Raw genomic sequence first — 27,535 nt, forward strand, 5'->3', positions numbered from 1 at the left:
TTTAACGTCAGCAGAATACATTCCTCTGCAAATCTAGAGAGTAGGATGAAAATGACATGGATTTTTATTGTTTGGGGGCAAAACTACGGAACCATTCGTATTTTAGACGGCATTATTATAGACTTTTGCACGTTTTGAGCGCATTTTGGGCGATTTTCATGCCAACTAGCATCACTTTGGACACTCATAGTTAAAAAATGAGCACATGGACCCCATATTTTTAACTTCCCTATACCTTTGATTTGCATTCCTCTACAATTTAGCCGAATTTGATGAAAATGACATGGGTTTTGAAAGTGCAGCTTACAAAATACTTTTTTAATTTTTGAATATATTCACGTCTTTGAAGATTTGTTTTTTCCGAGTTTTTGCACCATTCTTGCCAAATGAGGGCGCTGCTGACTCCAACTAGATATAGTTTTACCAATTAAAAGACTTTATCTTACTTTGGTATACACTTTGTTATATATCTTGAAAATTTGATGAAGTTTGATGCGGTATCCACTGAGTAAAGATGATTTAAACTCATTTGGTGAATTCGTGAGGTCTAAGAGAGGCATAATTCTCTTGATTGCGCAAGATTGCATATCATTCAAATACGGCGACTTTGAAGACCCGTAGAAAAAAAGTAAGCACATGAGCCTATATTATTTTTTGCATTTTCATAATGCATAGATACCAAAGTAACTCTCTGCAAAATTTGGTGAAAATGACATGGACTTCATTTTAACTGTGGAACGTCCTTAAACGCAACTCTTTCTGCAACGGACCCCAGGTATACAAAACATGTTAAAACGGCTGTTTTCGACTCACCGCAAGGCCACCGTAGAGCAAATGTGACTGAGGTATAGCACATGCAATATTCCATGATCCAAAAAATTTTGTTGTAAATTTAATCCTCTGTCTTCCTCTTCATCTCCAAATCTCTTTCTCGCCCAAACATATCCCTATTCTGCAGGCACAGACCCTGGATGAACCTTGATCAACAGGTGGGTCTTCAAACAAGACTAGCATAAAGAAAAGGTGAAGTTCGAGAGGGGCCTTCTGTACAAAAGTCATTGTAGGCTACGCATTCAGACCTCTTTAACCTGAGTGAAGGGTTGCAAAGCAAGACTAATTTCTCCCCTAGCCCCAATTTCTATCCTAAATTATCTCACCCATTTATTGATATACTTGTACATCTCCTCATTCATACTACTCTCATAACATAAGACATATAATACACAATCAAATTTCCAGAAAGGCTCAATATTTTATTTCTCGTTTTCTTTGCAAGATTACTCCATTCTCATGGCCAAATACAATGGAATAATCTTACACTTCAGATACACATTTTTCATAGTAATAACAATAATAATATGCATTTCATTTAGATGTCTTAAATATCCTCAAATTGGAAAGTTTTTTTTACCACACAAAAATTTTCTCATGGGATTTGTTTTCTTACATAAGTAAATACAAAAAAAAAATCATTGAAGCATGTGACGTAAGCAGTCTCAATGTTTTTACATATTATTTTTGTATTTGTATTTTTCACACATTTTTTTCTCATAAAAAGTCATTGTTAAGCTTTTTTTCTTTGTTTCTCCTCCTACGAGAGATAAGTGTACAAGCAGCTAACATTAATAACAGATATTGTACAGACTAAACAAAGTTTGACTAACAAGAGTACCGAAGAGTGACTAAAAGATGAGAGAAAGTACACACAATATATATGTTTTCATCTGATATCACTTATAATAAAACATGAATAAGTACCATGAATTGTCTACTATATTGCAATACATCATAGCAAGGCCGATACCTTGATTTTTTTTCTTTATCAATCTTTTGTTTGTTAACAGTACATTTTGTTTGGAAGAACATTCAAAGTATTACATTATTTTTTTTCCGTCTTAATAAACTGCACCAAAGCACTGAATGCGTTCCTGAGATGGAACAAGATTCTGACCGCGAGTATATTATTTACATTGCAGCCTTGGTATCCATTTTCTTGAATTCATCGCTTGCCTAGACGTTGAAAGGCATCCAATATTATTTTCTGTAAGTCTAAGACAATTTTTTTTTCTTTCATTCGTAAATATAAATAAAAGCATTTACCTAGGCAAAAGACAGCACACCGTTCAATCTGAATATTTCTTTCGTATGCAAATAGGAGCATCATCATTCTATGATTTATGTATAAGGATGACAACTTCAACAGTTTTAAAAAGCTTGCATTCATACACCAAATGTCTTAGAAAGTGTATTAAACATTAATAATGATAAAAAAGGAAATGCAGAATTAAATATTTTATAACAATTCCGACAATCCGATAAGCATAAAAGCATATACATAGTAATGCAAATCTAACAAGTCTAGTTATGATAACTTACCAAAGAAAGAAATCATTTCATTATGTCATAGCTTTGTATCCCAACATTCATAAAACACAAGCAATGTCTCAATACAACACTTTTTAAAGAGCTTAATAAAAATAAATAATGTCAATAGCTAAATAGATTCTATCAAAAAGTATTTGTAAAAAAAAAAGCAATATATATAACATTTGCAATTTCAATTTAACGTATCATCTTAATTTTACAGCCGTTATAATGTGGGACCAAAACCATACATAATGAAATGACAACTTTTGATATTGAATAGGAAATATAAACAATGAACAAAGCAATTCATATCTTTTTCTACTATATTTTCTTAAACTACTGAAACAATTTCTTTTAAAAAATGAGTAGTAGTGACATACATGTAAATAACTAAACATATTTGTGGGTTATGCAAGTATTTTTCTCTTTCAAAACCATTGATACAATTAATCACACAAGACCATTTTTATTTCTGTCACTTATTTTACATTTCTCAATTTCTTTGGTCTAAAAAAAGATGTAATTCATTTCTGATATATCAACAACAAAACAAGAAGCGAATCTCCAATCACACTATTCTTCAAAAGAAAAACAAAACAAAAAATTTCTGAAATGTGAAGCTACAATCAAGGGTCAACAGTTTTCTTGATAAAATAAACGAGAAGAGTTCCACTGATTTAGTACATGAAGAACTATTTCATGTAGAAATAGGTGAGATCTTTGCCGATCAGGAAGTAATTCTAACCTTCCAATGTATATCTCCACATCAAACTGAACATTCACATTACTTTCTACTGGAAACTTTGCAAATATATACAATTTGACAGCAAAACTATCCTAAAGAAGAAATTTACAAAGCAAACTGGATAAGCTAATATGACAATCCAAGATATGCAGTTGACAAAAATGTGGAGCAATATTTTGTACAGCAAAAATGTGAAAATGCTTGTAACTTCATACACCGCATCGTGTTACAGTATTCCTCTGACTATATATTCGAGCAAAAAATTGACATGCACTCACTTGCGTTAAGCGTACATCCGCAAAAATCAGGAAATGGAACAAGTTGTGAGGATTAAATAGAGTGATTTCGCTTACAAATTCATGCTAACAACTTGGTTGAGAAAATTTCAAAAACTACAAGTCAAAACCTTCAACTGTTAGTGTTATGACTGTGTAAAGTGGATAATAAAAGCTGCATGTCTTGTATCATATACATGCTGTATATCATGAAAATATATTACATCAATAACCGATATACTTAAAAGAAAAGAAAGAAAGGAAATACAACTTTATATCACACATTTTCATACAAGTATAACATTTTGCTGCAAGTTTTTACTTTAAAAAGGTTACTTTGTTCTATGTTATTATGGGAGTTACCTTGCGATACATAACTTCAAACAATTGCTCCTGCACATTATTTGATGTGCGTAGAGTTCCTTGTAAAACAATGTAAATTATAAGTATTGACCAGAAGAAACGCAACGAAGACCTGAAATACATAGTTTATTCGCTGATATAAAGCGTAATTCATATATCTTTGGACCAATGTCACGTAACTAAATTTGATTTCGCTGCAAATGAATAATACATTTACGCTGAGGCAACCAATTATACATAAAGTACAACCACAATGCAATTCTGTGGGACATTCGTAATTTGTCATCAATACTCGCACCGACAAAAATTAAATAAAAGACCATGCTTGCCCTTTAAAGTTAAAATAATAAGAAAAAAAAATACCCAGAAAAGTACCAAACGGCAGATCTTGACCCTAATGGATCCCAGAAGGGCATGGTTATACATGTATATGCTTTGAGTCAAGAACCTTTAAGTTCAAATGGTTTGGGAAGTCACATTGTAATAAGTTTGTTTTGCATCCATGCCAGAAAATGTACACAGACCTCCGCCAATGGTATGTATGAACAGACCATTCTGCATAAATATATATCTAAACTATTCTATTGTCATTCTACAAGTTGCTAATCCTACTGACTTCTGTATAGTATGCGAAGAAAAGAACAACACAATAATTTGATACATATTTAAAGAAGGGGGAATCTATCAACAATTTCTCAATGTAAATGATGCTATTCTATTACACACCATGACAACATTTTATTTCTTGAATATTTGTATGCTTTTCGTTATCTATCATCACAATATTATGTCAGTATTCAGAATAACATCAAAATCTGCTGAAACGTATCTATCTATTTAACATAAGAACTTCACCAAAGATAATGAAGCGGAGACACTATTTTCTAAAAGACTAATAGACAGATATGGACTACCAACATCCAACCTTGAACAATATGCCTTCTATTTTGATATCTATTACACATAAAAAATAATCTTGGTGCAAACTCCTTATTTTATCCATAAAATCAACATCCCCCAAACAACATTTCCATATACATTTTGAGAAAGTTGGTAAAAAAAAATACATGTTTAAGTAATGAGATAAGTATTCTACATCTGTCAATACTCAAGAAGCTAATAATTGTATGTGCTCCATTCCGTCCATAACACTATCTGCCTTTTGTACATATGTACAGATTTATATATATCAAGTTACAAAAATCCTGTGTATCTATCTCATCAATTCAGCATACAAAAAAAAAATGTTGACCGAGAAAAGTAATAAAGCAATAAATTCTTAAATTACAAAATGCAACATGTAACAAAAATTGTTTTCACCCAGAAATGTGCCAATAATTTGAATCTATGTTAGTTGGCAAGGGCTATCAGAAATTAAAACTTAAAACAACAAATTCTCAACTTTTTTTTTGATCAGTTAATCTGTCCAGCAGAAAGTAAAAATAAAATAAGCAGTTGCTGACAATTGTCACATCTTGAAATACAATTAATCTGTCCAAAAAAACTTAGTACAATACTTTCAACTAACAAAAATGCTTTTCTTTGAATCATAGCATGTCTAAATATCATATTTATTTCTTCTTACATGTCAAAAAATGTTTACATAATCACACATGAGCCTCATATATGGCTTCTATTGCATTTCCTTGAAAGATTCTTTTATCAAATTTGCATCATAGAAAAAAAAACATCCTCGCCAACTGGTGGAGGTTTCGTAAAGTTTAGTAAAATACAACAATCAAATAGAGATCGGTACCAAAGGAAAAAAATACAAACTCACAAAATTGTAATAAATAGGATAAATGTTAAAGATTTGCTGTTAAAAAATGGACAAAGCACGTGGAAAAGGTAAAAGAAGACAAAATTATGTAAATCAACGTGACATAGAGAAATACACTTTACTTTCAATTTGTCTGTATAATTATTTCAGTTGGCACATTTTTTTTTTCGTTTCAATTAAACTTTTCGTACTGGATATTAAAGGAGGTACTTGGTTTTCTTAAAATTCCTTTGAAATTGTAAAATGCATTTTGCCCCCTCAAATAACAATTCATAAAACATGTATGCTTGCAACATTATCAAGTATATACAGAACCAGGGCATGGGCATGGCTGCCTTTCTGGAATACACAAATATTGTTCTTTCTCCCCCTACATTTATTTATGAAAGGTCTCTTTGAAACCAAGCAGAGAAGAAGATAGGGACCTACTTAAAACAAGAACCTGATTAACACAGGTCACAACATGGCAGCAAAAGAGTACATAAGTATTGAACTGTCCATCCAAAAGTCATGTCTAATAATCTGAATTATAGCTCTATTACACAAGCATGCACTGTGGTACCGGTAGTTATTTATATGGCACTGTCGACTGTGCAAGACACATGTCATAACAAACCAGACACACGCACACACACACACAAAAGAAAAGCCTTCTTAGAATGTTCACTTCACAAAGGCACACGATACACTATTCCAAAACAAACTAGTCTCCAAGCGATGGGAACCAATCAAAACAACAACAATCTTCATTGTGCACTTGAAATTTGTCAATGTAGCAATGGCATATTCCATATCCACTAAACCAGTGTGTGGGTCAGTAAAGCATTACAATTTCTTGATTGTTTTTGATGAGCAATGGGAATTACAGTTTGCATGCATCCAGGAATGAAATACTTAACAGCCTTGGGATCGATACACCTCATCAATCTTTCCCCCAATGTTGAAGTAACTTGTAGGTATGTACGCAGAACTCCCCAGGCTGCCAGGTCATGTAACATTCCTATGGCAGGGGTGATCAACATCCGTACGGGCATTCGTCGTCTATCCGACTTCTTCATGGTTAGCACATCCAGACTACCCATTTCACTTTTCCTTCTTCACCACTTATTAGTTTTGCGTTACATGAATCCAAAATATCGCATCTCCAGGTTGAAGGGGAATGACTTTGCGATGACTTTATCAGATCGGTGAATGTGAGGGTCAAGTAGACTTTGGTGGTTGGATGGGTGGTTGGGCGGGGTCGGGTGATCTTAGAACTGGAAGCCATCGGTTTGAATGTTGGTGTTGGTATTGTACTGGAATTCCTCTTCGTTGGCTTGAGGGGCCAGAGCAGCATCTTCTTCATCATCAATCTGTAGAGTAAGAGAGAAAGAAAGGGAGAGTGAGTGGGAGAGAGACAGAGACACACACATATCCACACAGACACAGGTATAGAGACCGAGTGAGAAAGAGTGAAAGACAGAGATGAAGAAGAGAAAACGATAGAAAGAAACAAAGGAGGATAAAAAGAAAAGAGAGAAACAAAGGGGGTGTTGCAGGAATATATTTGCAATCCTTTGCAAATTTCAAATGCAAATTTACAAGTGATTGATAAATTTTAACTAAAGCAAATCCATCTGTACTCGTTGATGCAAGAAACAGACAATTAATGGCTTGCAAATTTGCAATGAGATGAATTACTCTCAGTTTGGTGGATTCACAGTACGGTGCGCCATATATCGTTGCAGCGGACGGGCCGAACTTTGCAATGCTTCACGGGAAAAAAGTCGATATCTTCTGGTCGCGCGGGTGCATTATGCTGTATGACCGACGCAGCTCGGCCGGTTTGCATAAAATTATGCTGTTTTCCAGGGTCTAGGAGGTGGGAGAGAAATTTGCTGCAGATGTCTGTGGGAAATTTGGACCGTTTGGGTGAATTCTTCCTCTGTTTATCACGTGGTTTTCATTTTTGAACATCTTAACACCAGAACTATGCACTGGCTGCGCCTGATGTCAACACAAAAGTTACAAATTGGCCTGTCCGCTGCCAACCAATGGATGGCGCACCGTATTGTGAATCCAACAAATTGATCACAAGTTTCTTTCAACACCCCAATAGACAGATGCAGAGAGAAATAATGAAAAGAGGAAAGAAAATCAGGAACACTATGTACAATCAAAATATGTGATCTGCAATTGCTGAAGTAGTGAAGATTTCCAAGGGTGCCTACTCCATGCTGCTAACATAATTTGATGCTTACTTTGTAATAAAATTGTCACACTTGTTGGTAAGTATCGTATGATAAAGAGAGGCACCCATGTCTCACTTCTGGTGAGGCAAACAAAATTTAAATGGGACTTTGCTTGGATTAGGGCTAGTGTACGCAAGGAATTTAGGGAAGATGCTATGTTGATATGCAAGTAACCTGGTATGAATAGTCCGACCTCTCTTATCTGGATCTCTCTATTATCCGGACGCACACTTGCTGAGATTTTTTTTTTCAATCTAAGTTAATACTTGGGGAAATTAGATTTCAATCTAAACTCAAAATTCCTACAAGCAAACTGACTTTGATTACTTCCATTTTCCAATATAGTCTACCTACAAGCACATTATTTTTTATGAAAATATGTTACCTAAATCACCAAAAGAACTTGGACAAGATAATTTTCCAGTAAATCAGGGCGCAGCGAAACCATTTTATCACGTTCTCTTTTTTCTTCCGGGAAAAAAAACAATGTATGTCTCACTAGCTAGCGCTAGGCCTCAATACGGACAGCGCCATCTATCATGTTTGCGCCTACAGTCACAACAATGGCTGACTTTGCGATTGCTGATCCAATTTTAAAACTTAGTTTCATTGAGTCATTCTCTTTTTTTCCAGGTATGCTCGATGTATACCTAAATCATTTCAGCAGGTAAATTATCCAAGAGTTTTGGTAACCAATCGATTTCATTTCCGTAACAAACGCCTATAATTTGCACTGACACTGCAGTGAATACTGTCTGTGTACGCCCACTACAATAGATTACATGTCGCTACTGTGCGTTGGGGAGGCAGCTCCGTGTATTTAATATATTGGGTCTCCCAGATCCGGATAAATCCATTACCCGGATTGGTCCTGGTTCCAACGTGTCCGGATAAGAGAGATTGGACTGAACATGATGATCCATCCAATCAGAATTTCATTATTCTTAAATCTTTAATAAAAATAGTTCATGACATCAAGATCCAAATTCCCCTACCCAGTACCACAAAATGATGAAATGTCCCTTTTGTGTCAACAGTCAACAAAACCGTTCTCTTGAAGGCTATTTTCACCCATTCAGGAAATTTGTTTCATCTCAAGTTTTTTTTTTTTCTTACCTCTGAAAAGTATTGGTCAATGATCTCATAGGCTAGCTTATAGATTTCTTCTATTTCACTGTTCTGGAGGAACTCAATGTTATCCAAACCTACATGAAGATGAGGGAGAAGAAAAAGGAAAATATTGACTACGATAAAACCACATACGAAATAAGCCTGAGTCAAATCGATTTGAAAATCAGTGTTCGATCAATGCTATTAAGCCATGGTGAAGATTGGGTGGGGGCAAGATGGCAATGCACCTTTACAGCATTAGAATCAGGAATGCCCACTTGTAATCATTTATAGCATGAAACATGCTCTTTTGAACCCCAAATAATCCAAAAGTCTAGGAATTAACCTACCAAAAACAAGACAAAACAGTGGACCGTTTTACAGTACACGAACGTCAACTTACCTCCGCAGAGCTCGATGCTGACCGCGATGTCATGGTAGTTATCTCCTGCCAGCTTGAGGATGTTGTTGATTCCATCGATGCACACCTGGACCACCTGGGGATCTTGGGCCTTCAGCAGCTTACATAGGGGTGGGACCACGCCCTCGTCTACCAACACACCGACCTGCTTCTTGTTACCGCTGATGGTCAGGTTGCTCACTGCCCAGGCCGCTTCCTTCTTGGTCTGAAAGTCACTCTATAGAAACAATATTGAGAATGATAATAATAACAAGAGTGTCGCAAAGGCAAGCACATAATACGCCCGCCTGTAACACGGAAAATGGAGTTATTGGTCAAGCAAGAAAAGTGGAAGGTGGCAACTTCACCTTTGACCATCTGACCTCAAAATCAATAGAGTTCCTGGGATTCATACTAGTATGATACGCACCAAATTATATGAGCCAAAATTAAGTTAAACTCAAGTTATCACATTCACAAGGACTGCAGAAGGGAAAGATGAAAACACGTCCTTGTGACCTTGACCTTTGGACCGCAAAACCAATAAGCTTCCTGGGATCCATGCTAGTATCATACACACCAAATTATATGAGCCTAGGTTAAGTTAACCCCTATAGGAAGAATACAAGATCTACTCAAATAGATGTGATAAAAGAGGCATTATAAGTGAAATATACAGAAGTGTGATGGGAATGTTGTTTACATGTGACATCACACATCTTTGTCGCATTGCCAATGGGAGGATCTACATTACAAGAATGATCTAAACTTCAAATGCTCATAACTTCCTATTAATATTATTCATTAAATTTTTCTCAAACTTTCGTTTATCTGTTTCTTTGATTTTTCTGTTTTTGCACAAGCTATCCTGTTTCAAGGGTTTCATTTTCCTGTAAATAGCTAAGCCTTGCTGTTGGGGACAGGCATAAGTTCCCAAATGTTTCAACATTTTTGCTACGGCAGAGTCAAAACGTTTCAACACGGTCCAAACAACTGTTTAAAGAGTAAAGGTTTACCTATTTTGACAACCATTGAACCATAGATATATCTAGAGCCTAAGGGGGAAAAAACCCTTCCCAAAAAGTTGCTGATATTTTACTTTTAGCATCTTTATATTCATGAAATGGCCATCTACTTTCCACATTCCCCTGAAAATGTTTTGATTTAGACGGAAACTACCATTTACATTTACAATATCCACCTCTTCCTTCACTCTGAAATATTGTTTTAAGATGTTACACTTACCGTGTCAAGATGTCTGATAATCTGAGGTATTAGACCAGCTTCAATGACCTCTTGGACTTGAGTTTGGGAACCTGCTGTAATGTTTGATAGGAACCATACTGCCTCCTGGAAAAAAAAAAATAAAACAAGAAATAAAAACATTAGCAATAGAATAGGCTAATATTACACAATATCCACTGATTGATTGATTGCTTTTATTTCTGCATTCAATATATCAGATATAAGTTTACAAGGTAATATGTACAAATGTAATATATAACAAATGGATGATATAGTTACAGTATAAGCACTGCATCAATAATATTTTTTTTTTTTAATAATGTGTTACTCATTAAAACAAAAATGTAGGAGACCACTATCGTGAGCAATTAGGCAGGATAATTATGGCAGTCTCTAGAATGAAGATGTTTTAGTCTTGGAAAGGGTAGTGGGGCTGTATAAGGCATTCCCAGTCCCTTTTCTGCATAACTCGCTTACTAATATCAGTGATCAAGAATATCCTGTCTCCTAGTGCCCCATTAATACCCCGAGTTGAGAGTGGCTAATCTAGTTTGATGTCTTGTCAAAGGATGTACATGGATGTGTTCTGTAACCAAACTTAGAGGGAAAATCTAAAAAAATCACAATTCTGTTAAAGTTGCCTCCCTCAATTTGTTGAAAGACAAAAAACATTCTCCCTGTTCTTTAAGTGGTCTTTTTTTGGTGGGGAGGGTGTAATATACTTTCTGAAGCACCCTATTCCGTCATCTTCAGAGCTCTCTCAACACAACACATAATTATAACAACCATCTAATAATAATAAGTAATAATAATAACAATAATAATACTCCATTTGTATATAGCGCTTAATACATCGCAATAATGTGTCAAAGCTCTTTTAATACAGATATATTATTACCCCTAAAGAGCTTGAATTCTTGATCAGAAGTGTACAAACCATGTACATCCTACATGGTTTGTTAAGGTGTCCTGTCTTGAAGGGACGAAGGCATACCGTCAGGGGTAATTGCCACCATCATCATTGACTGCCAACAGCCCCCTAACGCACAATGGGATAGCTTGAAAATATAGACTGCGAGTCTCAGATGCACTCCTTTATCAGCAAAGCCACATCTGTCGGCTTGATTCAGCCCTGCGCCGTATGCCTTCGCAGGGAAAGTGGACCTACTCAAACACACCCTTAACCTTAAGTTTTACTTTGCATTAACTTAAATTGAACTACGTTACATTATACCACATTCACACTTAAGATCAGACAGAACACCTTGTTTCATCACTTCAAGAATGGTTGGTAAAGATTTTGAATCAAACCTCTGTATTCAAAATATTTTTTTTTGTATAAAAAAAATGCTTGTCCATACAATTGTTCTTCCCCTCACTGGCCATTTATTTCCCTCTTTGACATGTATTAAAAATACATTAACTGAAAACTGCATTTCATGAGAAGACTAGCCAAATGTTATATCCGAAAAGCCTGTTTCATCCAACAATTACCACTTGTACTTCTAAGGCAATCAAAATCAAAGAGGTTGTCAGATCCAACATGTCAGATGACAAATGTTAAAATCTTAAAAGCAAGACTGACATTAGGATTAATATCACTCAGTGTTGAGTTCTCACATAAAGAAATAAGTATCAATTTTTCAAACCCAAAATAAAAATAAAAACAAACAATTTTTATTTTCAGGGGGTATTTTTTTGCCACATGGGGCAACTGATGAATTTTTGGGGCTATTTCTTTCATTTTAAGGCCTATTATTATTATTGTTTTCTTTATTATTTGGTCAAAAAAGCAACAATGCTGTGAAAGCATATCTCATTATCCTGCTGTATGTAGAATATTGCTTTTCTAAATGCTCTCTAATATTGCCTGTGGCAGATATTAGATCAACTTTAGAACAGATGGTCGCCCCAAAGCATTCCATTTTGAAAATTTCAGGATGAGGGCAAAATTGCCTGTTGTCCTGATGTATTTCCTATGCTTTTTACAACCTGAAATCCATTAATATTTTAGAGCTCAGCTCACCAGCCTGAATACTGAATAAAACACCTAACACCAACACTCAACGCCATACTGGACACCATCCGATATGAGGGGAACCTACCTTATTTATCTTGCCCTTATTATGATCTCGGAGGAATGGGAAGTGTTCTAAAGCATGGTGATCCAAGACTACTTGTGTCTCTCAACACCTAACACCAACACTCACAATAATACTGACACCAACACTCAAAATAATACTGACACCATCCGATATGAGGGAACCTACCTTATTGATCGTCCTTATTATGATCTAGGAAGGCTGGGAAGTGTTCTAAATCGTGGTGATCCAAGACCACTTGTGTCTCTCAACACCTAACACCAACACTCAACACAATACTGACACCATCCAATATGAGGGAACCTACCTTATTGATCTTGTCCTTACTATGATCTAGGAGAGCTGGGAAGTGTTCTAAAGCATGGTGATCCAAGACCACTTGTGTTTGCTCGTCTGTACCGGTTACTATGTTGCCTACTGCCCTTAATGCTGCCGTCTGTAAAAAAAATAATACAATTACAATACAAGATGCATTAAGACTAATAAAAATAAGGAAAATTGTGGGAGATTTCAAAACGTGTGCTGAACATCAGGCATGGATCCAGAGCCAGACTTAAAAGATGTTACTCATTTACTGCGTGTGCAAATAATGCATTCTATATGCTGTCCATTACATTTTCAAATTTAAAACGGTGCGCCCGGACATTCCATCTCACCCCCCCCCCCCTAGATCTGCACCTGAACACAGTCCATCATGCACAGAATCTGCACAATCTCATACATTCAGGGGTGTGAGTGGTCACAAATAAAAAGATCTGAAAAAAGCTGAAGAATGTTGAAAAAGTCTGAAATAGAAAGAGCTCCCATACTTTTTGTACAGAGGAAGGCCAAAAATAAGCTGAAATTAAGCTGAAAATCAAAACAAAAAAAATCTGAAATCAGATAAAAATCTGAACTCTCACACCCCTGTACATTACAAGGACTTTCCTATCAACAGATTTATCATAAGCCTAAAGAAGCGAATTGATAATTGGCAAAACATTGCAACAAGAGAGTTTCATTTCCATTTCGCTTAATTTAATGTCTTTACAGATGAAAAAAAAAAAACATTATGAGATATGATATGAAGAATATTATGGAAAGATGGTCTACTGGTAAAATGCTTGAGCAAAAGATTTAAAAGAAGTCCCCAAAACATGCATCCCTGTATAGTGTGTGTGACTCATAGCAAATTATTATGTTAACAACATTATCATCAACATTTCCAAAGCGCTTCTTGCACCATTCTTCCAAAGTTCCATCCATTTCAAATTATTGCATTAATCTTTCATAAAACATGGTCAAATAGAAATATCAACATGATAAAAATAAATGTACCAATATGGTATATTTCAAATACATTCAATGGCAATACATCAAATATTAACAGGACTAGAAACTAAACACCTACCTGAACTTTAACTTCTTTACTGCTTAATAATGGAACTAGTGTGTTGACAATTCCTGACTCTATGACCAACTGAATTTGTGAGTTACCGCCATCTGTCAGGTACGATAGGGCCCACACTGTATCTACTAGTATCTGTAGAGAAGACGCAAAAAGGCATAAAATCATCACTACATTGGTTGCCAGTCCAGTCAGTCACTGGAATGTTTAAGATACTGCTTCTAACCTACATGTACCAGTGTCTCCGGGCAACGGCTTAAAACAATCTCAGTGAAAGTTTTGATTAATTGTGTACTACCTCACAATATTAGATCAGTTTGGAAGGATCTTTTACATTGTCCTAGTTCTCCGACCAAGTTTTATAGAGAACGATCCTTTGCCCATTCTGCCCGTTAACTATCACCCACGTTAAAATCCACCTTTAAACAACACTTACTAAAAAAAGTATTTTGAATCAGTTAGTATAATGACTGCTGGCAATTTTCTTTCATCTTTTTTAAAACTATTGAATATTCTGTCTTCTTTAATGAGTGCAGAGATAAGTACTACCTAAGCATTTTTGGTATTTTTATCATTACTATTAGTATTATTGAGAAAACATTTACATACAACTACACATCTTTTGAAAATCACGAAAGATTACATGATAAACATGCCAACTGTTTTAAACTACTGCGTCCTCTTCTTCTGTTTTCTAATTCACATGAAGTCGTAATGCTCTTAAATTTGTAGATGTGTTATATGTACATGGAATAATCTTGTTTGCTTGCGGTAATAAACTCATTGGGTAGTCATCTGATAATTACACCTAGGTTTAACCCTAGACTAAACTAGAAATTTAAACCACCCTTCTATGGAATGCTGAGCTTCATCAAAGTTCTTCTATATTTTCATGGGAATTATAATTTTATCAATTATTAATCAAAATTCATTATATCTATCCTTCTAATTTCAGGACTCGATCAGTTTTTGACAACTTTTGGCAGCAGGATAAGAATCATTTTTTAATTGGTGAATGAGTTGACAACTGGCACTCCATAAAAATTGCACATGGAAACAAACGCTCTTTATTATTAAGTTCTTTGTTTCAATAAGTAATGCATCTAAACATATATTGCCATTTTAACCGATTTTATTTTTGTATATTTGTAAACCCCGACTAGTGAGGAGAGCTTCATAACAGATACTAGTTTTTCTTTTAGTCATCCTCAGGCACTAGTCGGTGGTAATTTATTCCTCTTGTACATATTCTTGTTGTCTTTTACCTGGAAATAAAATAAATAAATAAAAGTGTCAGTTAACCCAGGTTAAACTACATGTATATATACCATGGCTATCGGAATCCCACCCATTCAGTCATTTATTTGTACTCACATTGGTGTCTGAATGGTGTATTAATACGAGGAGCGCTGGTAGAATCTGTTTGATTGTCTCCGGATGTGGTGGTGGGTCCTTGTTCCTGCAAAGGTTGACTATTACCCACGTGACGTTCCTCAGGAAGGACAACGGAATATTGGGATTGATGAATTTGAGAAGAGGTCCCACAACTCCTTCCTTTATGCAATAGTCTCGACACCTTGGTCCATCACCTTTACGGTAATGATAATTGATAAATAATATATGATTTGTTTTATCGCACATGTATCCACCTTGCTAGGTGCTCAAGGCGCTCCTTTATTACCCCGGCTAAGCTAGTCTACCGATTGCGGATCGCGCAGCTTTTTGAGGAATTACTTCCTGTCGGTACCCGTTTACCTCACCTGGGTTGAGTGCAGCACAATGTGGGTGAATTTCTTGCTGAAGGAAAACACGCCATGGCTTGGAATCGAACCCATGCCCTTCAGATTGAAAGACGAGAGTATAAACCACTAGACCATGACGCCCCCATAAAAGGATTTTCAGTATAAACTGAATTGAATTTACCAATACATGTAATGCCAAAACCGGTCTTTCCAGTTCAATTGGGTTTTAAATTAATAGACAGAAAGCATGCATAAATTGGAATTTCAGTACACATTACCAACCAAAGATACAGCCAAATATCCTACTCTAGCCAAAACATTCATGTACATAAGAAATTAAGTTGTGAGTTTAAATCGATTCAAATGCTTTGTGAAATGCGACGTATTGTCCATAACACTGCACTGCAGTAGAACCTGCTTCAATGAACACCTGTCTATAGAGACTGTGGCCCTTATTCTGGAGTCTGGTTTAATTTCAACTCTGGTACATGTATGAAGTTGTGGTTGACTATGGATAGCCAATAGTGACATAAATCTCTAATAGTAGAGGATCAACGAATCCGCTCATTTGACTCTGAATTCATTCTTAACTACATGTATCTGGGAAGATAAAATGAGATAGTTGTCCTCACTACTATTAAAGAATAAGGGAAGAGCACAGTGAGCATATGAAGCAGACAATGTAAACAAAGTTTGACATGTTTGGCTTCCCATAATTTTAGCACAAACCCGACTTCAAAATCTGGGCCCACAAGTTCAGTTTGCTTTGAATAGTCTATTGAAACATGTATTATTGAAACATGTACTACAGAAACCTGCATAAAAAGACCACCTCCTAAAAAAAAGACCAGTTTTCATGACTGCCTTGGTGGTCTATACAGACAGTTTCGATTACTCCACACTCAAAATGCAAAAACACTTACTTGATTACATTTAAGAGATACATGTATGTGCTACAATGATAAAAAAAATCTGCAGACTACTTACCTATAATATTTCCTAAGGCCCATACTGCCTGCTCAGCTACATTGTGTTGTTGAGACCTAAGCAGCTTTAGGAAATAAGGTACCGCTCCTGCTTCTACTACTTCTATCGTTTGTTTAGACGTTCCAGATGCGATATTTGTGAGGGCCCAGGCAGCTTCAAATTGTAATAAATGACTGGGTGAGAGAAAGAAAAGAAATCGAAAGGGATTTAATTGATTGACATAGCATGTCAGTGTGTTTATTTCAAAACAGAGCTGCTTCCAGAAATTAAAGGAATTTCATATCATTCATGAGTTTTATCAATTTATGATTGATCAGTGATACATGTAGATTAATCATACTGGAAGTGAGATTGATCTCAAATCATGAATTACAAAAGTGAGCCATTTTTTAAAACAAATTGAACGCTTCTGGCAGTCCCGCCTGCATTACGCAATTCAATATAGCAGCAGTGCTGACTTTGAATAAATTTACTCACAACAATTCATATGATAATACAATTTTTATGTTCCTTGATCATAAATGACCTAAATTAGCCTTGATCATGTGACCTAAGACTAGTGCAAAACGATCAGTGGTACTTGATTACCCTTATTATATTATCAGGTTTCATGAACTACATGTAGATCCATAAACTTTCAATATTATAATGGAAATTCAACAAATACCCCCAACATGGTGAGAGTTAAATGATCTTTGACCCTGGTCATGTGTCCTGAAACTCATGTAGCATGTTCAGTAATACTCGATTACTCTGTGTCAAATTTTCATGAACTAGATCCATATACTTTCAAAGTTATGACAATGCAACAAATACCCCCAACATGTCCAAAGTTTGTTGACCCTAAATATGACCTTTGACATTGGTCATGTGACCTGAAACTTGCAAAGGATGTTCAGTGATACTAGATTGTTCTTATGTCCAAGTTCCATGAACTATATCCATAAACCTTCAAAGAAATGATGGCGATACAACAACTGCATGTACCCCGAACATGGCCAAAGTTCGTTGACCCTAAATTTTATGACCTTTGACCTTGGTCATATGACCTGAATCTCACACAGGATATTCAGTGATTATTGATTGCTCTTATGTCCATGTTGCATGAACTAGATCCACAAACTTTCAAAGTTATGACAACATTTCAAAAACTTAACCTTGGTGAAGATTTCAATGTTGATTACCCTAACATGGTCCAAGTTCATTGACTCTAAATGACCTCTTTGACCTTGGTAATGTGACCTGAAAGTCAGGCAGGATGTTCAGTAATACTTATTTACTCTTACATGTATGTCCAAGTTTCATGAACTATGTCCATATACATGTACTTTCTGAGTTATGATGACATTTCAAAAACTTAACCTTGGTTAAGATTTCAATGTTGACAATGACGCCACCATTGGTAAAGCGGCGCCTACATGTATACTGTACATGTCGTCTCGCTCTACTACATGTATGCAGATGAGACAAAAATCTATTCCAATGATACCTATGTATCACATGACACATCTACATGCATTTACGATCAAAGAATGTATCTATCCAATATGCTCAAAAACACATTTTTACATAATATTGCATAAATGGCCAGAACTAACCCCCCCCCCCCCTTTAAAGCTACAGAAAAAAGAAGATAGAAATTGGGTTCACTATTGCTGAAGACTTTTAAAAAATCATTGGCTAGCAGAGACAATGATTATTTTCATCTCATGCTGATACATGTATACATGTATTTCTTAAAATGAAAAGTACATTTGATGTGATATGTATCAATCAACACATGAAAGAATCACCCCTACCAAGATACGTCTAAAGGGTTTGAATTACCGGTACCTAAATAGTATAATATTGGACCTATACATGAATCAAAGAGCAGAAACACATGTACATCTATTTCCCAAGTGATGTCACTTATGGACATCTGACTTTTAACCGAATTACATTATAATTAATCAACGTCTCAAGCATAAATGCATTACAAACTCAGTATTTGCTTACTTGTCATCTCTCGCTAAACATTCTACTAGAACAGGGAGGATGCCAGATTCTATTAAACCATCTATGGGAGGATTGCGATCGCTGGACAAGAGTTTCCTGGCTGCCTGGACCGCATCGAGTTGTATGTTGGGTTCTTGAGCGTTGGCAGCATTCACGACAATTTCTGATATAGATTTGTTCATCTACAAGGAAAAAAAGATCAAAGAGCTATATACATGGAGTACCATACAACATATTTCCTTTGTAGCCATGTTTGATGCCACAAGGATAAAACATGTTAGGCATCTTGCTTCATTAGGATCTTTTTTGCTACCTCTGGTCAGATAAAATAGACAATTCTTATTGCTCACTTCAACAGCGGCAAGCCAAAATGATTTTTTTAATATTTCTTGAAATATAATAATATAGGGTATTTATATTGCGCACATATCCACCTTGTTAGGTGCTCAAGGCGCTCCTATATTACCCGGCTAAGCTAGGCGTTCATAGCGCACACAGCTTTTTAAGGAATTACTTCCTACCGGTACCCATTTACCTCACCTGGGTTGAGTGCAGCACATTGTGGATCAGTTTCTTGCTGAAGGAAATTACGCCATGGCTGGGATTCGAACCCACGACCCTCTGTTTCAAAGTCCGAAGACTAATCCACTGGGCCACCACGCTCCATAATAATAATTTGAAATTACTAAGCTTAGAAATGACACAACTGACCGCAAGTGGCCACAACTACATGTATAACATGCAATATCACAAATACATGTTAACCCAACAATATTATATTCAGATTTTGTCCGTTAGAAGTTTGTCTAAACATTGCTTTTTTTAAATGCTCAAATTTTTCCTAATTCAAATATTGAAACTGTTATCATGAGTATTAGGCCAAATCTAAACACAAAATATGGCTTTCATATATATTTTGTCATGTGCACAACATCCATGTTTTGTAGTCAAATGAAACGGGAAATATTCCCAAACATCTGTTTTAAGTACATATCCCATTTCAGTTCTCCTATGAGATTGGCAGTCATTGCAATCAAAGGCTACAAAGCACCTGTGCATTCTTTTGTACAGCTTCTTTAGCCAATATTGTCTAGTCATTGACGTTAAAATGTCATGCTATGTTTAATTTAATATCTGTTTATCATGCAATAGTGTAACTTACAAGAGGCGACTCTTCTTCTGAGTCGGTACTTTCAAGGTTGGGTACATTTCTCCTCTTTAGAACAGTTTCTTCCCTCTTGTTCTTTCTCAGTTCCACCGTGGTCTCTGTCCGGCGTCTCCTCATCTCCTGTAGATAAAGGAAAAATATTTATAAGCAGAATTGAAAATCATTTCAAAGATGGTCTCAACCTCTTGCATGTCTAAATCTTGCATTCCACAAATGAGGAAAACTCCCCATCAAAGTAAGTTGGGTGATGAAAGTGGATAGTTTTATTAATTATGTTTACAAGTTTGATAATAGTCGTTTCCAGATTGAAATATCTTCAACTAGCTCTATGGTCATGTGTCTGGTACATTTGAATGTCTTCTGTCAGCATTAAACTTGCAGTCTACAACTATCCTGTCTGCGTTGAGTCTATGCAACACACAACAGTGACAATGCACAAAAAAGTTCTTTAAAAAATTATTATTGTAACAAAACAAAAAAAATCGCATCCATTTATGATTGGTCTTTCATTAAATAACCTTGGCTATTAGGCCCAATTCACTATTATGCCCAGCAGCCATTAAATTCACCAGACCAAGTGAATATTTAGTTATTTCAGGCCCGCATCAATTTTCCTTTTCTTTAAAGTCTGGATTTCAAAAGAATTAATGTTCTTGTAATTAATTTATAACTCAAATACTCATTTTTTTTAAGATTACCAAAAAGAGTGGAATTTGAATCTATGCTAAAACAGTGCATCCAAGAACTTTAACCTGGCATCTCCTAAGACTACTCAAAAATGAGCAATTGACAGTAGAATCTACATGCATGTACATGTAGTGTTCAAAAGGAATTATAACTCTGCTCTATAAATCTTTCATCCCCACAGCAATATTATATTTTTTTCATAAGGCTAGGAAGGATTCTTTCCATTTTGAGGAATTTTTGTTATCTAAATTCGTAAATATAGCCAGCTATTGTATGATCTTGGCTGATTTTCAGCCAGACAATTGACATGCAGTGTTTGAAATCATCCTGCTGGTGGATTGGCCTGTTGACTTTGCGCAACTGTTTTCCATGACAAAGGCCAGGATGCCAGCATAACCATTGGCAAAGTTTTCTTGCGGTCATTTACAATAAATAACTTTTGGTCTAGCAAACATGCAGAATGATTATTATAGTGTTTTGAAGGTACAAGTTTACCATCTGCTAGCAGGAAACAGTTATACAGACATAACATGAAGTTAATTTTTTTACATCTACATTGAGAGTAACCTCACATTTGTCAATGATACATGTAGGCATGCTCATGAGCACTAGATGATGCTTTTGCAGATGTGCATGAAATTTGAATGCGCATGTTGGCCTGATTTTCAATGTGTTGCTGATTGGATCGCTACGGTTACGTCTCTGGCAGGGCAGAAGAATTTTGTATTCCCCCCTCTGTGATTATAACCCTGTAAGGTGAATATGACAACATCGAATCCGGCTGGATTTCGGACAGAATAAGATATCACATTTAAATGTAGCTCCAAAATCCAAAAAAATCCGCTCAAAATGAGCTCAGATCTGTTGATAAGACTACCTTCAAAGACTTTGAAAGCTCATTTCAAGTTTGGCTGCATTTCTTGATCATTTTTAAGGGTCTGATTTTCGAAAGTTTACTGATTTTTTTAATCAGCTGAGGTCCCGCAATGTTAATGTACATTTTTCAGCACATAAAGACAATCTATTTTGCTCCTTTTCAGAAGTAAATATGGAATTTCTATAACTTTTAAGTAATTTTCATGTCTTAGTAGATGTTGAGGTCTATTTTGATGTAGTATTTATTACAAATGGAGAAATTTAGATATTATTGAGGTCGTAAATGTATTTACCAATGATTTTTAATGAATGTGCTATGGCTGCATACGCCAACGTGAGTTGCGGCATGACAATTTGACATGCACGATACGAGGGTCGTCCCAATGCTTATCCCCCATTTTTTGTCCTTTTAAAATAGAAAACTCTACGCTAATGCAGTTTTGTACCGGCCGACTTCGAGCAAATTTCCCCACTGGAAATTGTTTGCAAATCAATGACAAGTCTCTCAGTCACATTTCAAAGTCATTAAACAATATACCCACCGCTTTCCCAAACATCGCCCTGCTTGGCTTCGCCTTAATTTTGATATGGACTGAAGTTTATCGACTAAATGTTTTGCCTGCGGCAGCTCAACTGTTTGTTCGCATGATTTTGGTCGCTAACTGGCAAAGCCAAGCAAAGCGCGATTTCTGACAGAGAATTCCAATAATGACGTTAAGTTCGAAGCAGAAATAGGGTCTACAGCCGTTCCCGATCGCGATATTTGGGAAAGCTTTGGGCATATTGACCTTGAAATGTGACTGAGTGTCTGAGTCTAAGTAAATGAGAATGAGGCCGAGAGAGCACATCGAAATATAGACCAAAAGCTTTGGTCTCTGTATTTTGGTTGTTTCGCTGAACTACGTTGGCTCCACTCACCAATACATAGACTGAAGAGTTGTTTGCCTGTACCTATAGACAACGTATACTAAACTAACGTTTTATAGGTCGCGATTTAAAACTGTTTTTAAGCGAAATTTACAGTTTCATGGTATCCATTATCAGGGAAATATAAATAACTTAAGTAATTGCGTACCTTGGACCGGGTTATTGAAAAAAATCCTCTGGATGATTGAGAAATCTTTCATCTAAGACATTTTCACCTAAGCTGACGGCTTTTCTTGCAAGTCGCCATCTTGAATGACGTCATTATCTATTATCATTATCCTTATTAACTTTTTAGTGTCTCGATATATCGAATGTCGTCTGCTACCTGTGATCATAGCGGTTTAGCTCGCATGTGGAGCAGATCATATAATATCGAAAGCAATATCGATATCTCATTCGTAAATTATTGACGCCCTCTCCGTTCGTTGGTAAATACTTCATATTTTGGCTGCCATTTTGGGGGTGATTCTTGAGACCAAGACAAGTAAACATCAGTACCGTACTATTTCAACACCTTTTAATCTCTTTTTTTCATATGTCTTGATTCTTTACATTTTCAAGACATTAGGCCAAGTAAAAAATGATATATGTTTCTTGCCCCGCCCGCTTCAATTTTTGAGGCCGCCTCAATTCATTTTTTTATTTAAAAAAAAGGGAGGGAAAATGTATTTTTAACAATGAAAAAGTCCGTCGGGAAACATTCAGCGTACGTTACGTAGTACGACTAGCTACAACACCGCGCATGTGCGTGCTACTTGCTGCTCGGCAGCTACCGGTAGCTGTACTGGCGCCAGGCGAGGCCCTGGCCCAGGCAAGCGGCACGGCTGCCGCTTCGCTGTGCACAATATGATCGATCACGTTTGCCATTAAATAACCAGGACAGGAGGATGGGCAAGACATTTGTATGTTTAAGTATTAGGACCCCAACGTGCACTGTTCTGAAGCCATGGTTTGCCAGATCAATAGATGGATGTGCAAAATTGAACTATGTTTTCGCAGAATTTCCCAGTTCTACTGGCAAATTCGAAGGTGTTGGGAAGCCCCTCGGTCAAGATTACCAGACGACGAAGGTAAACCTACGTACGATACGAGCTACCGGTCTAACCCAGCTGCAGCGGCAGCTCTCTGGATAAACCAGATAACGAGTTGCATGTTGTGAACGTAGATCTACACTTGCCGTGCCATATCAAAATCTGTAATTTTTCTCATTTGGTGAGACTCACCACATCTGAATTTCAAATTATTTTAGCCTCAGTTCATGGCATGAGTCCCATCTAACCCCTCAACGTTTTATATTCTGTTTACAGTGAATTTTTTTTAGATAGATTACTTCTGAAACTTTTCTGCAATTACTATTGTATCAGTTTTATATCAAATGTTCTATTAACTTGATAGGGTTTTGTGATTAAAAACATTGTAAATATGTTCAGGTCTTGTGTGACATACAGCAATGTCTCCATTGTTTCCATATTTTGTGTGATTGGGAAAACATATTGGATTGACAAAAATCTCAGATGGCCGCCATCTTGAAAAATTAAAAAAAAAAGCCCCTCTTTTCCATTTGAAAAAACAAGAAACATATTATCTTTAAATTGGCCTTATTTAGGTAGTTTCTAAATCCTTAGACTGTAAATTCGATTTTTTTAAATATTGAAGTCTGACAGTACTAGTCGCCCAAACTGGTGGCCGTGATAACACATGCGAGGTGAATGGGGATTATAGTGAAATGTCAAAAATTGTTAAGGAAATCCCCAGAAACGACGGTTATTCCTGTCTAATCGAAATATAGCCTACATTAATAACATAACGTTCGCCGCTAACGGTCAGCATATTACATGACCTCAGCCAGCTACAATTACAAGCCAATTTATGAATGAAAATATAGTAAGCATGCACACTGCAAGCCTCTGAGTGCCCCATACAGCATTCCATCAAAAAAATTGTGCAATTCTCTGTTACCAAAATCGACCTAGAATTTCATTTTCCTATATTTTATATAAATTATAAAAGGTATTCTCAGAGGATCTGTTTTCTCACCAATAGTATACCGCACTGGTAAGCGTATTTTGATTAATTCTCGCTTTTCCGTTAAAATCATACAGAACAGCGCAATAGTCACATCGTGTTCGTCAGAGTTTACAGAATCTATTGCAACGTGTAGATCTACAATTTACAAAGTCAATGCCAATGGAGTTGCGGGTTTCGGAGGGCACAGTGAATTTGCAAGTAATTGCCAAATCTCGATAATTTTCAAACGATACTTGAGCGATCCGCTCACGAGCCAAGACCATTGCAAGTGCGGAATACGAGGCTGCATATCGCCATCGATAATTTTGAATATTTTTTTGCCGAATTATTTTTGTGGTGTGATCTCCGCAATGAACCAATCAGCGGTCTCCAAAATCGCTTCCGTGATCTGTGCGGAGCCTGGCAGTTTGGGCTACTCAGTCAGTGGGCAACATTTCAATGTGGAGAGACTTGCCATTTCATTTTTATTTTTTTAATTTGCGAACAATTTCTGGTGGGGAAATTTATTTGCTCGAACATGTCGAAGACGAAGTCGCCCGGTGCAAAACTGCAACCATGCTAAAAATTATAAACTGTTCGTGTTAATGCCGAAATCTCGAGTCACACACTCATTCAGGCTATGATTTTATATGAAAGCCCACTTTATTTTTGCTTCTCATCAATTTACCTCGCACTGCACTGTTCATTCATTCTTTCTCCAAGACCAAGTCAAAAGCAACAACGACGTGAATTCGCAATCGCATGCCAACACACACACAATGCGCATTCCCGCATTGGAAACACACTCTCCACTGCACATTCAACTTGATGACGATACTTTTCTAGTGAATGACATTTCTTTCACGGAAGCAAAATTTCAGGCTAAAACTGCATCAAAGATATATACGAACCTCTTGATCTCTTCCTTTATTCTTGAAGCTCTTCAGCCTACTGGCCATTGCCGGATCATTTATTGACAAATTCGACATTTTCACTGTATTTGACGGTAGTTCCCGTTCGAGTTTGAGAGAATAATACCGGCAATCGCATTCACTTCCAAAATGCCGGCCTCACTATGACGTCATAGACGTATTGTTCATTTCTTGTAAAATGAAAGAATAAAAGTGATTGGCTGATTGAAAAATCCATCATTAAACTAATTTTTTTATTTCTTTCTTATTTAGCAACTATCATTTTTGTTAGTATCTTTATATGAAATAAATAACAGTTTTCTAAATTTGTTATGTCTTTTATTATGCATTCTCCCTTATCCTTAATTTCAAAATACAAAACACATGAATAGACATTATTACATTGACCAATAAGAGAACGTTTTCTTAGCCACGGTGGGATATAGTGGTGTACATGCATCAAGAATCTAGAAAATACTTGGAAGTCTATTCTTTTCAACTTTTGTCTTTTTTTTTTTTACTTTCATCCAAAAAATTGTACTTCCCCGGGGTACTTCCCCGTTTGTCGTACGTTTTGTTTGATATTGAGGATCATAAATGGGCAAACTGCAAGTGCAACTATCAAATTCCAAGTTTGGGTCCGGGGTGTGAGTGGAGGGGGGAGGGGGGAGGGGGGAGGGGGGAGGGGGGAGGGGGGAGGGGGTGGAGGGGGCTCGAACCCCACGCATATTTTTTTTCAGACCCTTATTAATAGGAGCCAGGCGGCTAGGGCGGTGGGCCGAGTGGTGTACACCCCCAAAAAAAAAAAAATTAAAAATCAAAGATTTTTTTTACAAAAATCAACAGGGGGGGGGGGGTTGGGCGAGACATGAAGGGAGAATTAAAAGGGAAGATCGATAGGTTTGTGTGTTTTTTCTTCCCTATTTCATCCACAGAAAATGAAACGAGAGATCTTCTCTCTCAAATTTTATTATCAATGTTGCTTTATTATGCTGTATTGCTTTATTAATATTATGCTGCATATAATGGTCGCGCCCCACCCCTAGGCCCTGCACCTATATACCCCCATTGTTAGGTCGAGTACTATAGGCCTATATATTATTCTTGTCCAGCAAGTAGTTGATGGACATGGACCTACGTTTAGTCATCAAATGAGAGAAGAGTGTAATAGGCCTGCATCTTTTTTTTTTCATTCTTTTTTGTTAAATGGCAATAAGTTGATAATACAATAAAATACCTGTGTATGGAGCGAATGAGCTTACTCCGAGTCCCGAGTCCCGAGTCCCTGCCTTATAGGGCACGGGGAAAAAGAGAACAAGGGGGGAAGAAGGACTTTTTATTAAGAAAAAGGAGAAAAGGAAGAGGGTCCTACTTCTCTCTTGGCCCCGCCCCGAGTCCAATTGTCAGTCAAGAAGTTGGATTAGTTTACTGTTCGGCATTAGCGTACCTAAGGGGGGGGGGGGGGGCAGACTGCCCCCATGATGAGTCACAACACATGCAAGGGACATATCTCTGCCCCCCTGACGAGTCAAAACTGATCCCTGACGAGCTAAGTGGGCCCCTCCTTTGAACTTTGAAGACCTTTTTTTTTTTTTTTTTTTTTTGCTTGTCAATTTTTTTCTGGTGCGAAATGTCCTTTACTTGCGGTTGTAAGACTTTTTTTTGCTTGTCAATTTTTTTCTGGTGTGAAATGTCCTTTACTTGCGGTTTAATTGAAGACCTTTTTTTTTTGCGGACGAAATTACCCCCCCCCCCCCTTTGGAAAATCCTAGGTACGCCACTGCTGTTCAGTTCAGTTACATGTAGAAGCTTTTCCTGATATAGCAACAACTTGAAATTAATCATCACAATTATGGGCAGGAGTTAATAACACAGTCCCCCCCCCCCCGCTTCTTATTTTGGCAAGCGGGTGATTACCCTGCTCACCGGCAGGCCGGTCTGAACCCTCTTCTTATTTTTTTTTCTATTTTGCTTCAGGTTGAGGGGCGGCGTGTCAGCTGAACTACCTAAAGTTCTCAACACCATGCCCATGCAACATTATCAACAAATAAAAAAATAATTCAAATTCGATCGTTTTTTTTTTCTAGTTCGTATAATTACATGCGTTGCGGAGATGGTCGACCTATTTCAGATCCGGAGTACGTGGGCAGCTATTATGTGAGTGTATAGGGGCGGATTACCCCAAATTGTTTAAAGTAGTGGGGGGGGGGGGTAAGAGGAACAAAAA

At 36.6% G+C, this 27,535-nt stretch overlaps 1 protein-coding gene across 1 annotated transcript; it reads right to left on the reverse strand.

Annotated features, from left to right (window-relative positions):
* Nucleotides 1-1,232: 1,232 nt before the first annotated feature.
* Nucleotides 1,233-25,483, reverse strand: LOC129279043 (importin subunit alpha-3-like). The gene is made up of 11 exons (XM_064111004.1): nucleotides 25,309-25,483; nucleotides 19,895-20,020; nucleotides 18,733-18,914; nucleotides 16,735-16,907; nucleotides 15,380-15,594; nucleotides 14,009-14,140; nucleotides 12,926-13,054; nucleotides 10,517-10,621; nucleotides 9,275-9,509; nucleotides 8,878-8,966; nucleotides 1,233-6,882 (listed from the first exon to the last, which is right to left on the reverse strand). The coding sequence occupies exons 1-11, from the start codon at nucleotides 25,384-25,386 to the stop codon at nucleotides 6,781-6,783; spliced, it is 1,566 nt and encodes a 521-aa protein (XP_063967074.1). The 5' UTR covers nucleotides 25,387-25,483; the 3' UTR covers nucleotides 1,233-6,780.
* Nucleotides 25,484-27,535: the final 2,052 nt, after the last annotated feature.

The sequence above is a fragment of the Lytechinus pictus genome, chromosome 16 (assembly GCF_037042905.1).
Source record: "Lytechinus pictus isolate F3 Inbred chromosome 16, Lp3.0, whole genome shotgun sequence".
Lineage (NCBI taxonomy): Eukaryota > Metazoa > Echinodermata > Echinoidea > Temnopleuroida > Toxopneustidae > Lytechinus > Lytechinus pictus.

Coding starts and splice junctions, on each gene's coding strand:
- LOC129279043 (XM_064111004.1), bottom strand. CDS start 25,386: ATGTCGAATTTGTCAATAAATGATCCGGCAATGGCCAGTAGGCTGAAG. Junction 10,622..12,925: donor GTAAGGACAAGATCAATAAG/GTAGGTTCCCTC, acceptor TTTTTTTTCCAG/GAGGCAGTATGGTTCCTATC. Junction 6,883..8,877: donor TTGACCAATACTTTTCAGAG/GTAAGAAAAAAA, acceptor CTTACTCTACAG/ATTGATGATGAAGAAGATGC.